General features: G+C 42.6%; 1 protein-coding gene across 3 annotated transcripts in view; it reads left to right on the forward strand.

The window, feature by feature from the left end:
- Positions 1–14934, forward strand: part of LOC115192187 (serine/threonine-protein kinase Nek7) — a 127885-nt gene that overhangs the window by 93850 nt on the left and 19101 nt on the right. For all 3 annotated transcript variants that reach the window (XM_029750405.1, XM_029750407.1, XM_029750406.1), the window contains 4 exons: positions 6033–6095; positions 8722–8832; positions 10867–10975; positions 11062–11169. In XM_029750405.1, the coding sequence (XP_029606265.1) occupies positions 6033–6095; positions 8722–8832; positions 10867–10975; positions 11062–11169 (391 nt within the window). The remainder of the gene's footprint in view (positions 1–6032; positions 6096–8721; positions 8833–10866; positions 10976–11061; positions 11170–14934) is intronic.

Raw genomic sequence — 14934 nt, forward strand, 5'->3', positions numbered from 1 at the left:
TACATGGATGTAACATATACAGAAATGCCTATGGAGGAGGTGTTGTTACGTGTGTTCAGAGCCATATTCCTGTAAAGCTTAGAGAGGATCTCATATCTAATGTTGAAGTGTTGTGGTTGCTGATTTATCTGCCTCATCAAAAGCCTCTTCTTTTGGGTGCTGCTATAGGACAACAATTGCTAACAGTCAGTATCTGGATAATATGTTTGAAATGCTTGATAATGTGTGTGATGTTAAGAGGGGCCTGTTTTCTGGGTGACCAAGCTGTCCACTCAAGAGGAAGCTTCCTACTGTAACCAGTGCCTGTACTCTGGCTCAGGTTATCAATCAACCAGCCAGAGTGTTTACAAACAGTACAGGAACTACATCATCCAAGTGTGTTGACCATATCTTTACTAATTCTGCAGAACTTTGTTCTAAAGCTGTGTCCATACCCATTGGATATATTGATCATAATATAGTTACTACAGTGGCTTGCGGAAGTATTCACCCACTTTGGCATTTTTACTAACTTGTTGCCTTACAACCTGGAATTAAAATAGATTTTTTGGGGGTTTGTATCATTTGATTTACACAACATAACTACCACTTTGAAGATGCCAAATATTTTTTATTGTGAAACAAACAAGAAATAAAACAAAAAAACAGAAAACTTGAGCGTGCATAACTATTCCCCCCCAAAAGTCAATACTTTGTAGAGCCACCTTTTGCAGCAATTACAGCTGCAAGTCTCTTGGGGTATGTCTCTATAAGCTTGGCACATCTAGCCACTGGGATTTTTGCCCATTCTTCAAGGCAAAACTGCTACAGCTCCTTCAAGTTTGATGGGTTCCGCTGGTGTACAGCAATCTTTGTCATACCACAGATTCTCAATTGGATTGAGGTCTGGGCTTTGACTCGGCCATTCCAATACATTTAAATGTTTCCCAATTAACCACTCGAGTGTTGCTTTATCAGTATGCTTAGGATACAGTTGTACTTTATTTATTTATCTTGCTCCTTTGCACCCCAGTATCTCTACTTGCACATTCATCTTCTGCACATCTTTTTGTTTTCTTTTGTTCTGCTGTATTATTGACTATGTTTTGTTTATTCCATGTGTAACTCTGTTGTTGTATGTGTCGAATTGCTACGCTTTATCTTGGCCAGGTCGCAGTTGCAAATGAGAACTTGTTCTCAACTAGCCTACCTGGTGAAATATATATATTTTTTTAAAGGGTCATTGGCCTGCAGGAAGGTGAACCTCCGTCCCAGTCTAAAATCTCTGGAAGACTGAAAAAGGTTTCCCTCAAGAATTTCCCTGTATTTAGCGCCATCCATAATTTCTTCAATTCTGACCAGTTTCCCAGTCCCTGCCAATGAAAAACATCCCCACAGCATGATGCTGCCACCACCATGCTTCACTGTGGGGATGGTGTTCTCGGGGTGATGAGAGGTGTTGGGTTCGTGCCAGACATAGTGTTTTCCTTGATGGCCAAAAAGCTCAATTTTAGTCTCATCTGACCAGAGTGCCTCCTTCCATATGTTTGGGGAGTCTCCCACATGCCTTTTGGCGAACACCAAACGTGTTTGCTTATTTTTTTCTTTAAGCAAAGGATTTTTTTCTGGCCTCTCTTCCATAAAGACCAGCTCTGTGGAGTGTACGGCTTAAAGTGGTGCTATGAACAGATACTCCAATCTCTGCAGCTCCTTCAGGGTTATCTTTGATCTCTTTGTTGCCTCTGATTAATGCCTTCCTTACCTGGTCCGTGAGTTTTGGTAGGTGGCTCTCTCTTGGCAGGTTTGTTGTGGTGCCATATTCTTTCAATTTTTTAATAATGGATGTAATGGCGCTACGTAGGATGTTCAAAGTTTCAGATATTTTTTTATAACCCAACCCTGATCTGTACTTCTCCACAATTTTGTCCCTGACCTGTTTGGAGAGCTCCTTGGTCTTCATGGTGCCGCTTGCTTGGTGGTGCCCCTTGGTTAATGGTGTTGCAGACTCTGGGGCCTTTCAGAACAGGTGTATATATACTGAGATCATGTGACACTTAGATTGCACACATGTGGACTTTATTTAACTAATTATGTGATTTCTGAAGGTAATTGGTTGCACCAAATCTTATTTAGGGGATTCATCGCAAAGGGGGTGAATACATATTCGCGCACCACTTTTCTGTTTTCTTTTTTTTCCTACATTTTTTGAAACAAGTTCTTTTTTTTTCATTTCACTTTGTCAATTTGGACTATTTTGCCTATGTCCATTTACATGAAATCCAAATAAAAATCCATTTAAATTACAGGTTGTAATGCAACAAAATAGGAAAAACACCGAGGGGGATGAATACTTTTGCAGGCAAAACGACACTGGGCCAATTGTGCGCCGCCCTGTAGGACTCACAATCACGGCCGGATGTGATGCAGTCTGGATTCGAACTAGGGACTGAAGTGACGCCTCTTGCTCTGATATATAGTGCCTTAGACCGCTGCGCTGCTTGGGAGCCCTTCAGTTGGTCTTTTTCTTGTTATCTTTTAAAAATAGTCGTGTTATTTTGGTCGTGGTGTTCTTAGTTTAGATTTGTGTTACGGTTCCTGTCCGTTAGTGTTCTGTATTTTGTCATGTTCTGTGTTTTGTGTGGACCCCTCTTCAGCAGCTAATGGGGATCCGAATACAAATCATAAATCATATGCTGAACAATTATAGCCTCCTAGGACTTTCTCTCTCTATAAGACAGGGATGTAGACCCGCGTACCAATAAAAAATTAAAAAAAGATTGTATTTTCATTTGTTTGGGGGGGAAATTCAGTCGGAGTGTCAATTTACTGTTGAGAGTTAGTATAATAGATGCACCAAGTGCAATTCCGAAATTTGGTTGTGCATCAGCAGTCGCTCAATTAGCCCAGCATAATTTTTTGTTGTTGATTGGCCAGCTATCTAAACTTGTAAGTAAGCATGGTCGAATTACCGACTGGGGTTGGCCCATTGATAATCAGTTATCATATTAAAAACGGCAAACATTTGTCTCCACCCTATGTCAAAATGTGTAGAATTGCAGGAAATTGGGGGGGTGTATGCATGTGGATACGTAGACCCACAGGCCACTGTGGCCCCTCATGATGAGTTCTGTTTTTTGGGGGAGCCGCACCCCCATCAAAGTAGCCCATCCCTGCTCTAAGACAATGGGTCATAGAAATGGCTCTTGACGCCTAGGTGGGATACCATGTGACCTCTCAAGACTAAAAATGCACTGCTCCCCTCTCAATTAAATTCAAAGGTTTTTATTGGCATGGGAAACATGTTTACATTGCCAAACATGTAAAATAGATAATAATCAAAACCTCTCTCACTCTCTTATCCTTGTCTTCTCTGCCCTGCTCTGGGCTCAACAGCTTCTCAAAGGAGGGAAGAAGAACCTCCGTTTAGGGGCCTTAGCAAGAAATGATAACTGATAAGAAAGGGAAAGTAACTTTTCAGGACAGAATACCTGCAATTTAGTACATTTCCAATTGTGACTGAAGAGCCCAAGTACAAGCAGTCTCAGTGGGGACTTAAGACATGCAGGCTGTATCACAACCGGCCGTGATTGGTAGTCCCATAGGGCGGTGCACAATTGGCCTAGCGTTGTCTGTGTTTGGCCGGTGTAAGCCGTCATTGAAAATAAGAATCTGTTCATAACTGACTTGCCTAGTTAAATAAAAAAAAGACTTAAAGAGCTAGTGAAGCCTGAACCGTACACATAAGCTAACCACCTTCAAGGAAAGGAGAAGAAACTCCAGATCATTGCCTCTGCAACATCAAGAAGAGAGCCATCAGACAGAGCAAACAGGAACACAACTCAAGAAGGAGCACCATAAGGAGCACAATCCAGAGAAAAAGAACAAGCACAAGGACACTCAACTCGAGGGAAAGGACACACAGCCTTCCCCTTTTTGTTCTCACCATGCGGCCTGAACAACCAAGAAGCCACAATAGACTTTGATTACAGGCTAGAGTATAACTTTCCTTCAATATTCATATATTCTCGAGGTCTTCACTTATTATCTTTCATTCTATTTTCTACCTTTCCTTGATCACGGTCATTGTTTTGTAAATATTTTTGTTAGTGTAATTAAATGTAGATTGTATAAATAAATTGTGTTGTCTAATTATTCTGTTACAAAGTGGGCTCTATTTGATTCTCAAATAATTCATACCTTCTCGTAAATCAATTGTTTACTATTATTCACATTTTTGTCTTATGTTATTAAGGTAACTCGTAAGTCAGGTCTTCTTGAAATACCATTTTTGTCCAATAACGGACTTGTGCCCCAATTATTATAATTGTATTTTTTTAAGTGTGTGTATATATATTAATTAGTCCTTAGAGATAAATTATTAATTAATTAATAGTAATAATTATACATACTACTTTACAAAGGAGAGGACAGTAGCAGGGGTGGTTTACAGCATGTGCTGAGGCAGGTGTCTCTAGCTCAGCAGGCCAACTCTCTCCTTCCTTTCCTCTCCCCCTCTACTTCACATCATGTCACTTCCTCTGACACACTTACTCACACACTCACGCACCCCACACAGCACACACACCAGGAAGAGAGGAGGAAGACTGGATGCAGGCCTAGAAGAGAGAGAGAGAGAGAGAGAGAGAGAGAGAGAGAGAGAGAGGTTCACAATTTCTATGTCAATCCCAGGTTAGCCTATGGCACTTGAAGTAGGTTTTGGTTTGATTCATTAGGATCCCCATTAGCCGACGCCGATGACGAGAGCTAGTCTTACTGGGGTCCGACACGTAACAAAAAATACATTACAGACAAAATACTTTACAATTTACATACATTTAAAAACGTCGGTGTGTGTGCCTCAATCAGTTACACATACGTCAGGACATACACACAACAAGGAGGTCACATGGGGGAAAGCCGTTGTGCAGTGAGGTGTTGCTTTATTTGTTTTTTGAAACCTGGTTTGCTGTTCAATAGCGGTATATGAGGTGGAAGGGAGTTCCATGCGCTTATGGTTCTGTATAACACTGTTTTCTTGAATTTGTTTTGGACTTTGGGACTGTGAAAAGACCCCTGGTGGCATGTCTGATGGGGTAAGTGTGTATGTCAGTGCAGTGTGTAAGTTGACTATGTAAGCAATTTGGAATTTCCAACACGTTAATGTTTCTTATAAAAACAAGAAGTGACGCAGTCAGTCTTTCCTCAACTCTTTGCCAAAAGAGACGGCATGCATAGTATTAATAATAGCCCTCTGATTACAAGGAACAGCAAGACGTGCCGCTCTGTTCTGGGCCAGCTGCAGCTTAACTAGGTCTTTCTTTGCAGCATTTGACCATATGACTGGAAAACAATCAAGATAAGATAAGGACTTGCTTTTTTTATCCTTTATTTAACTAGGCAAGTCAAGTTACAACAAATTCCTTTTTTCAACGACGGCCTAGGAACAGCGGGTTAACTGCCTGTTCAGTGGCAGAACGACAGATTTTTACCTTGTCAGCTCGGGGATTCGACCTTGCAACCTTTCGGTTACTAGTCCAACGCTCTAACCACGAGGCTACATGCCGCCCCGCTTTGTGGAGTGTGGTGTCAAAAAGCAGAGCATCTCTTTTATTACAGACGGACCATTTAAATCTATATGTTTTGACCGTGACCGTTTACAATCTAAGGTAACACCAAGTAATTTAGTCTCCTCAACTTGTTGAACAGCCACAGATGGGAAAGGTTGTGTACTGTAGCTATAGGTCTAATTAGCATTATGGTAATTGTCCTCTCATAGGGTAGTTGAAATGTTTTATGAATGAATAAATGGGGTGATGTGTTATTTTTTATTATTGTGGATGAGAGCATCACTGACTGCTGCTGAGAGGTGTGTGTGTGTGTGTGTGTGTGTGTGTGTGTGTGTGTCATTTAGACACCGAGGCCAATACCACCCCTCGACATATAGCATCAGCATCCATGATGTTTTGTTGTCATTCTATTAGTGTTTTTTCTTCTCTCTCTTTCTCCTTTCCTTGAACATGCTGTAACAATCTCTCCTTTTGATCTCTTGATAGATATTCGACTTGATGGATGCCAAAGCTCGGCAAGATTGCATCAAAGAAATAGATCTCCTAAAGGTAAATAACCAGAGAGAGCGAGAAAACAATTGATCTGTACCAGACGCCTGCATGCAAGTGTGTTTGTGTGTCTTTCTCTGTGCTGTGTGTGTGCCTCTCTCTCTTTTGTGTGTGTGTGTGTGTGTGTGTGTGTGTGTGTGTGTGTGTGTGTGTGAGACTCCTCCAGGCTTACATTGACTCTTTTTTTAAAAATTTTATGCCCAAAACATTTCATTTTTTTTCTCTCAGTATTGTTTAGAAGGGGGGGCAATAGTGGATCGCCATGGAAATTTAGCAGACTCCCTTGTGTGTCTTTTGATGTTTTGTCCCCCCCCACGCCCCACAACACGCCCCTCATCTTTTTGTCTTTCTTTTGTCTTTCTTCTTTAAATGAAGTGTTTTCATTGATCAAACTACCTTAAACATGCGTTGCTTGTCTCTGGTCTCAAAAGCTAACGAACAAATTAATGACAGGTTGAATAACTCCCTCTGTCTAGGTGATCAGAGGTGTGTTCTCCAGGTTGATAGCTAGCTCTGTTCATAACACGTTACTCTCTCATCCATACACACCTAGCACACCTCCATACACACCTAGCACACCTCCATACTCACCAAGCGTTTCGCTACACCCGCAATAACATCTGCTAAACATGTGTACGTGACCAATAAAACTAGATTTGATTTGGATTTGATGAGGTCTGCATTAGCCAACCACAGAGGAGACTGGTGTTATGCCAGGCTTAGCCACATGCCCCCTCTTTTTCCCTCCCTCCATTTCCCCCTCTCTCCTCCATTCTAGGGCTCAGGAGACTGATGCACAAGATATGTCACTCCATCTCTCTCCCTCACGCCTCTCTTTATCCCTCCTCCGTGAGTGTGTGTGTGTGCGCTTTCTCTGCTCTGTCTCTTCTGTGTGAGTGCTAATGGTTGTGGTGGTGAGTTCCAACAGTCTGGCTATGTGTGTGTGTGTGTACTGGGCAGGGCTAACAAGGCCAGATTGTGAACGGGGGAATCCAGCCTTCTTTCCATCTATCCATCCTTCTACCCCAGTAGACAGGACAACACGACACACAGCCAAATCAGAGTAATGAGATGCACACTGCCATGGGCCTGACACACACACACACACACACACACATGCTGGCATGCACGCTCACGGTCCTCTATCTATCTGTTCATCTGCTTTGTAAAGTGTAGGCTAGATGATCCTGTAGTCCTGTATGGGTCAGTTGGTAGAGCATGGCGCCTGTACCACCAGGGTTATGGGTTTGATTCCCGGGGCCACCCATACGTAAAATATATGCACGCATGACTGTATGTCGCTTTGGATAAAAGCGTCTGCTAAAAGGCATATACTGTATATACATTGATGAATGACTGTCTATACTCTTAGACTCAATTTAAATTTGCTTTATTGGCATGACGCATTGATACATTATGCCGAAGCACAATGTTACTCGCTCACTCTCACATTTCTCTGTGCATCTCTCAGCCTTTGTGTTGTAGTTTATGTCCATCCAACCCTTACGTGAGTTCTGGGAGACGAGATGCAGTACACCCCCAGCCCAGTCCCAGTGTCCGGCTCAGATTCAATTACTCCAGTCTGTTTCACGGGCAGTCCTGAAGCCTGCTCACATTAACCTCATTTAACCTGAACTAACTGGACAGAAGCCTGGCCCTGCCTGCACACACACCCTGTAGCTGTCCAGGCCTGGAGCTGGGGAGCCAGCATCTACAGTCATATCTCTTAGCATGGCCAGGGTCTTCATGGGTCAGTGTGAGTAGGGGAAGGGGGGGGGGGGCACGGATGGCTCTCTTGCTCTGAAATGACGCATCACAGAGCTGCAACCCTGATCCAAAAATACGTCTGCTGCAGTGTGTGTTTGTTTGTGTGTGTGTACAGTATGTATACATTGCTTCTCCTGTGGATCAGTTCACAGAGTGAACATTTCTTTAATCACGTCGGAGCAGTGTCATACCGCATGCCTGGGCCCCGCTGTCGCTGCTCACATCACAGCCCCTGACACGCAACACGTCTACTGTAGCTCTCTCTCACTCTCTCCCTCCCCTCTCTCTGTCTGACTGCACCTGATGTGGTTAGTCACTTATTGACCGATCAACAGGAAATAATCGGTTGAGAAAATGAGAGGGTTCTTCTAGACGTATTTATTTCTCTGCCAGCGGCGCGTTGAGAGCTGTGTGGAACAGCAGCCTGTTGTAATCAGACAATGGTTGTTGTTGACATGTCACACTGCTCTGTCACACACGAGGACAAAGCCGTAGCCTTCTCGTTCAACTACGCGGTTTCTACACCGGCGTAGCCAGCCAAATGACCGACAACATTACACATTACAGGAGCACCTGATAATGGTTATTTGAAAGGATTTCAACACTTTGACATACTCGTTGTCACATTGTGTTGTATGTTATATCTGTGTAAGAAGGGGTCGTTGGTCGGAGACTTGGGACAAAATATGTGTTGATTTCACAAAGCTTCACAAACCCTGGGAGCTAGTTAGTCATTGTTCCCTCATCTATTCTCTCTCGCACGCTTTCTTGCTCTCTCTCACTATATCTCTATTTTTTCCCCCCTCTCTCTTTCCCTCTCCCACCATCTCTCTCTCGCTGTTTCTCTCGCTTCGTACAGCAACTGAACCACCCGAACGTGATCAAGTACCATGCGTCATTTATTGAGGAGAATGAGCTGAACATTGTGTTGGAGCTGGCCGATGCTGGTGACCTCTCCCGGATGATCAAGGTAAGATATTTGATGCTCCCACACAGGTCAACCTTCCTCACTGGAATCCACCCTGGTGATCTACCACCCTGTTGACCCGCTGAAGTGATGATCTCTGGTGCTGATTCGCTGGCGATCCGCTATAGTGATGGTCCACTCCGGTGATCATAAACAGTAGGCCGCTACGGTGATCTTCTCTTATGGGGATCCGCCCTGGTGATCTTCTCTGTCAATCTACTCTGCTTGATTATTATTATTTTTTTTTTGCTTAACTCTTATGTCATGTGTTTGCCTGCTGTAATCTCTCATACAGTACAACTCTCCACCAGAACCATAGTATTCACATTCTTCACTCATGCCAGTGTCAAATTAGATGTATGTATGTATGTATGTATGTATGTATGTATGTATGTATGTATGTATGTATGTATGTATGTATGTATGTATGTATGTATGTATGTATGTATGTATGTATGTATGTATGTATGTATGTATGTATGTATGTATGTATGTATGTATGTAAAACCCTGGGCAGAGCAGCCTCTCCATGTATAAATGATGCCTAGCCAGGGTGTATCTGAGCATCTCAACAAGCCCTTAGCACTCATCTACTGCAGCTCTCAATGTCCAACCATCCAATGCTGTCTCACACTGCAAATTAGGACAGCACGATTAGCACTGCCTGCGAGAGATACCACATGTCAGGCTACACACACTACACGCACACACAGGCACAGACACGTACGGACACACACACACACACAGGTCTTCCTTCGCTCCTGCCTCCTGCCCTCTCTTGAAATGATTTGTTTTCCTAATTAAACTGTGCCAGTCCAGAGGTTGGCATCATGACTACGAACCTCCTCGCTCCCCCTTCACTACCCTGCCGCAATATAAATACACCATTCTTACACTGTGGTGCCCCCCCCCCCCTCCCTTTCTCTCCCTTCCTCTCCCTGGCACTTGCCCTGACCATCTCAGGATTCTAATAAAATCAAATGGTACTTGATTTGCATGCACTTACAGAATATTGCATGTGCAGTTTTTGCAGTGGAAGGCATGGAAGGCTTTCTTCTGCTTCCCCATTGACATCAAACACTTCTCTGATATGCTAATGTGGGGCAAGGAGAAGAATGGCCCACCATGCTGCCTTTGTTTGGATGTGGGCCAAGGTCTCTCTATTTCACACACATGCACCTACGCAAGCGCACACACATGGACGCACGCTGGGACAGACGCAAGCGCGCACACACACACACACACACACACTGACAGATGCATGTGCACAGATGCACGTGCACACACATACTTTCTTGCTATCATTCCTGTTCACTCTCTTTCTCAACTATTGCTCCCATTTCCTCTCTCTGTTTCTCGCTATCTTTTCCGTTCCGTCACTCTCTCTGCGCTCCATTTTGCTAGTTTTTGCCAATCAGTATCCCATCCAGCACAGCAACAAAGCTAGCTCGCCAGTTCATTTCTCACCCGATTGGCTATTACGCTGCCCTAGCTGATAGTTTGCATAAACTTTGTCCCATCACTCGGACCATTGATTTCCGGTAATCCTGTCGCACGGTGACCGTTTCTGTGACCTCTGAATCAGAATGAAGTCATAATCGACCGCTAGGAGCTGCTGGGAGGTTGAGACGGTTAGGGTTGCGGAAATTGTATGTTGTGTAGTTTGTGTGTGACTGGTTTACATATATGTAGGAGCTATATACCAGATGTGAGCGTTTTGAACATAACCCCAAATGCCTTTTCTCTGGTTCTGAGAACTCATGTGCTTTCCATCGCAGCATAATGAAAATGAGAAGGGGCTTGGTATGAGAAAGAAAGAGTGAAGGGGAGGGGGGGTAGAAGGAAAAAGGGACAGAGCGAGGGGAAAGAGAGAGGTCAGGGAGAGGGTAGCGAGAGAGGCAAAAAGGGAGAGGTCTGCATCATATTAACGATGGAGTCAAATACATACAGAGGGACTCGAGGGGCTTAGCTAGTTAGTTGTGTATGTTAAGCTTGTGTATGTTGTCTGACATTGTTTTGCTGTGTGTATCTATGCAGCACTTCAAGAAGCAGCGGAGGTTAATTCCAGAGAGGACAGTGTGGAAGTACTTTGTCCAGCTGTGCAGTGCGCTGGAACACATGCACTCCCGACGGGTCATGCACAGAGGTACTACACGCACGCACGCACGCACGCACGCACGCACGCATACACTTAAACTTCAACTTCAACTATGTACCCTGTCCTCTCTACAGATATAAAGCCAGCTAATGTGTTCATAACAGCCACAGGAGTGGTGAAGCTGGGAGATCTGGGACTAGGACGATTCTTCAGCTCTAAAACCACCGCTGCCCATTCTTTAGGTAAGACACGCACTCGCACGCACAAACAAACAAACACTTTTGTTTGACTATCCTTGTGAGGACTAAACAATTGATTCCCATTCAAAATTATATTTTTCTTAAATCCTAATTCCTAACCCTAACCCCTAACCTTAACCCAAACCCTATACCTAATTCTAACCCTAAACCTAACCTCTAAGCCTAAAATAACCTTTTTCCTCGTGGGGACCAGCAAAATTAAGCCAACTAGTCAAATTTTCATGGATTTACTATCCTTGTAAGGACTTATGGTCCCCACAAGGATAGGAAAACCACACACACACACACACACACACACACACACACACACACACACACACACACACACACACACACACACACACACACACACACACACACACAGTAAGGGGGGGATGTGTTTCATTAGCTGGTGCAGCCCAGAACCATTTGTGTGTTATAAAGCTGGGGGGTTTAGGCCTTCTTATGGCAGCTTAGGGGCTGTCACCTCTTCATTTGCCAGTTTGTCACTTCCTGTTGCCTTGACCTCTGACTTCTGAACTTTTGTCTGGGCGGAACCTGTCTGAAACACACCTCGCCTCTGCTGCCGGATACACAGTGGTGGAAAAAGTACCCAATTGTCATACTTGAGTAAAAGTAAAGATACCTAAACAGGAAATGACTCAAGTAAAAGTGAGTCACCCAGTAAAATGCTACTTGAGTAAAAGTCTAAAAGTATTTGATTTTAAATATTCTTAAGTATCAAAAGTAAATGTAATTTAAAAATATATACTTAAGTATCAGAAGTAAAAGTATAAATAATTTAAAATTCCTTATATATGGCAAACCAGACGGCACTATTTTCTTGTTTTTTCATTTACGGATAGTCAGGAGCACACTCCAACACTCAGACATAATTTACAAATGAAGCATTTGTGTTTAGTGAGTCTGCCAAATCAGAGGCAGTAGGGATGAGCAGGGATGTTATCTTGATAAGTGGGGCAATTGGAGAATTGTCCTGTTCTGTTCAGCATTCAAAAAGTACTTTTGGGTGTCAGGGAAAATGTATGGAGTAAAAAGTACATTATTCTCTTTACGAGTAAAAGTTGTCAAAAATATAAATAGTAACGTAAAGATACCACAAACTACTTAAGTAGTACATGAAAGTTTTTTTTTATTAAATACTTTAAACACTGCCGATACACAGCTCTGACTGCTGTAAAACAGTGGCCGGCTGACACTGGCACGTGATGTGGGTTTGTGGGTGTGTTGTTGTGGGGATTGTGCCACTCTTGTCAAAAATGCTCAGTTAACATATTCTCACACTCTCAAAAACTTGCCCAGGACAGGATTTTCTCAAATAAACATGTAATGAAAATTACCATTTTAATTAAGAGAGAAAGTCATTACACAATTGTAAACTTTAAGACCCACACTGACAGTGTTCATTTCATTTGGAAAACACAAACCACAGCGCCCTCTTCAGGTGGTCTGTGAGTAGGCTGCTTCTTCAGCCTCTTGGTCAGGGTGGGAGAGGAGAGGAGCGTTTGGTTTGGTTCATTCGGATCCCCATTAGGTTTTGCCGAAAAGCAGTTTCCTAGGGTCCACAAAATAACATAACACAGCAAGTAGCAAAACAATGATACACTGATAAATTTAAAATACAACGATATACAAATAATACAACTAAAGAATAATGTGTGTGATAGAGTATGTCTGTGTGTGCGTGTCATTTCACTGTTCCTATTGTGCCATGAGATGTTGTTTTATAAAGAAATGTAAAGGTCATTTTGCCATTTGCTTCTCTTTCATTATTAGATGTTTTATACAAAAATATGATGCTTCACTGTTCAATGTTGTCATTTCACTTCTGAGTTTTTCCACTTTGCTAGTGAAATAGTCATTGAAATGATTGGCAATATCGAAAGGCTTTTTATAAATGACCCATCAACTTCAATGAACGATGGAGATGATTTGGGTTTTCTGCCCATGATATCATTTATGGTACTTTAGTCTTTTCCCATTGAGTTTTATGTCATTTCTTCTTCTTTTTGTTAAGTTTAGTCACAACATTTCTCAATTTTCAGTATGTCAACCAATCAGCTGAGCAGCCTGACTTGTTTGCCACCTCTTTCGCATAATTTATTTGGACTGTACCATTTTTCAATTTGTCATCAATCCAGGGGTCTCAGTTTTCCAGCAAATGTTTTAACAGGTGCGTACTTCTCAGTAGTAATTGTACAAATACTTCCAATGCTGCATCTGGATTCAGTTCCTCATACACATCAGACCAACATACATTTTTTACATCTTCAACAAAACATTTTGTGTGATCTATTATAAATTACTTTAGGCCCAAACTTTGGCATTTTGGCTTTTCTTGTTATTGCCACAATTTTATGGCCACTACAGCAAATGGGAACTCATATTTCTTTGAAGCAAAGTTCTGCAGCGTTAGTGAAGATATGATCAATACCTGTGACAATGGATGTCACAGATCCAACACAATTGGTATTCACTCTAGTTCGTTGAGTTACAACCTGGGTCATATTATAGGCATTAGTCACAATTAGAAGCTTCCTCTTGAGAGGACTGCTAGTTGTTAACCAGTCAATGTTCAGGTCACCCTGAAAGTAGACCTCTCTGTTAACAGCACACATTATCAAGCATTGCACACACATTATCCAAATACTGACTGTTAACACTTGGTGGCCTATAGCAGCACCCCAAAAGAAGAGGCTTTAGATGAGGCAGGTGAACTTGCAACCATAACAATTAAACAAAATTTGACATGAGATCCTCTCTAAGCTTTACAGGAATATGGCTTTGAATATACACTGAGTGTACAAAACATTAGTAACACATTCCTAACATTGAGTTGCACCCCCTTTTGCCCTCAGAACAGCCTCAATTCGTCGAGGCATGGACTCTACAACGTGTTGAAAGTTTTCCACAAGGATGCTGGACCATGTTTTGTCTTCTTGCCAGGTCACCCTCGCAAAATAAGTTTTTAACCTCAATGGTTCTTACCTGGTTAAATAAAGGTTAACTAAATGGTTCCCACAGTTGTGTCAACTTGGCTGGGTGTCCTTTGGTTGGTGGACCATTCTTGATTCACAATGGAAACGGTTGAGCGTGAAAAATCCAGCAGTGTTCTTGACACACTCAAACTGGTGTGGCTGGCACCTGCTACCATACCCTGTTCAAAGGCACTTAAATCTTTTGTCTTGCCCATTCACTCTTTGAATGGCACACGTACACAATCCATGTCTCAATTGGCTCACTGCTTAAAAGTCCTATGTCATGGAAAGAGCGAGTGTTCATAATGTTTTGTACACTCAGTGTATACAGCAACACCTCCCCCATAGGCATTCCTGTCTTTTCTGCAGATGGTATATCCTTGTATTGCTACTGCTGTATCATCAAAGGAATTCTGTTAGTGAGTCTCAGAGATGGCCAGTATATGACTGTTATCTGATCTTAGCACCTTTCTAAGGCTACATGTATTAATATGGGCTGTTATTAAGCCCTTTTCTATGTAGCTTATCAGAGATAGACATAATATGGAGGTCAAAATATATATAACATAAAAATAAAAACATTGCTTGGCTAATAGTCAGTCAATCAGGTATTTATGAGTGTCATTTGGTGTATGTGTGTGATGTTGGGCTGAAGCTACTGACCCGGAAGCTTGGCTCTCTCACTCTTCCCAGGTTTTTGGGAGGGAGGGTGGGCAATGAGCTTGTCGTAGCGGATGTAAGCAATGTCCATACGCTCTCTGGCAGCTTC

Source organism: Salmo trutta, chromosome 4 (assembly GCF_901001165.1).
Source record: "Salmo trutta chromosome 4, fSalTru1.1, whole genome shotgun sequence".
Lineage (NCBI taxonomy): Eukaryota > Metazoa > Chordata > Actinopteri > Salmoniformes > Salmonidae > Salmo > Salmo trutta.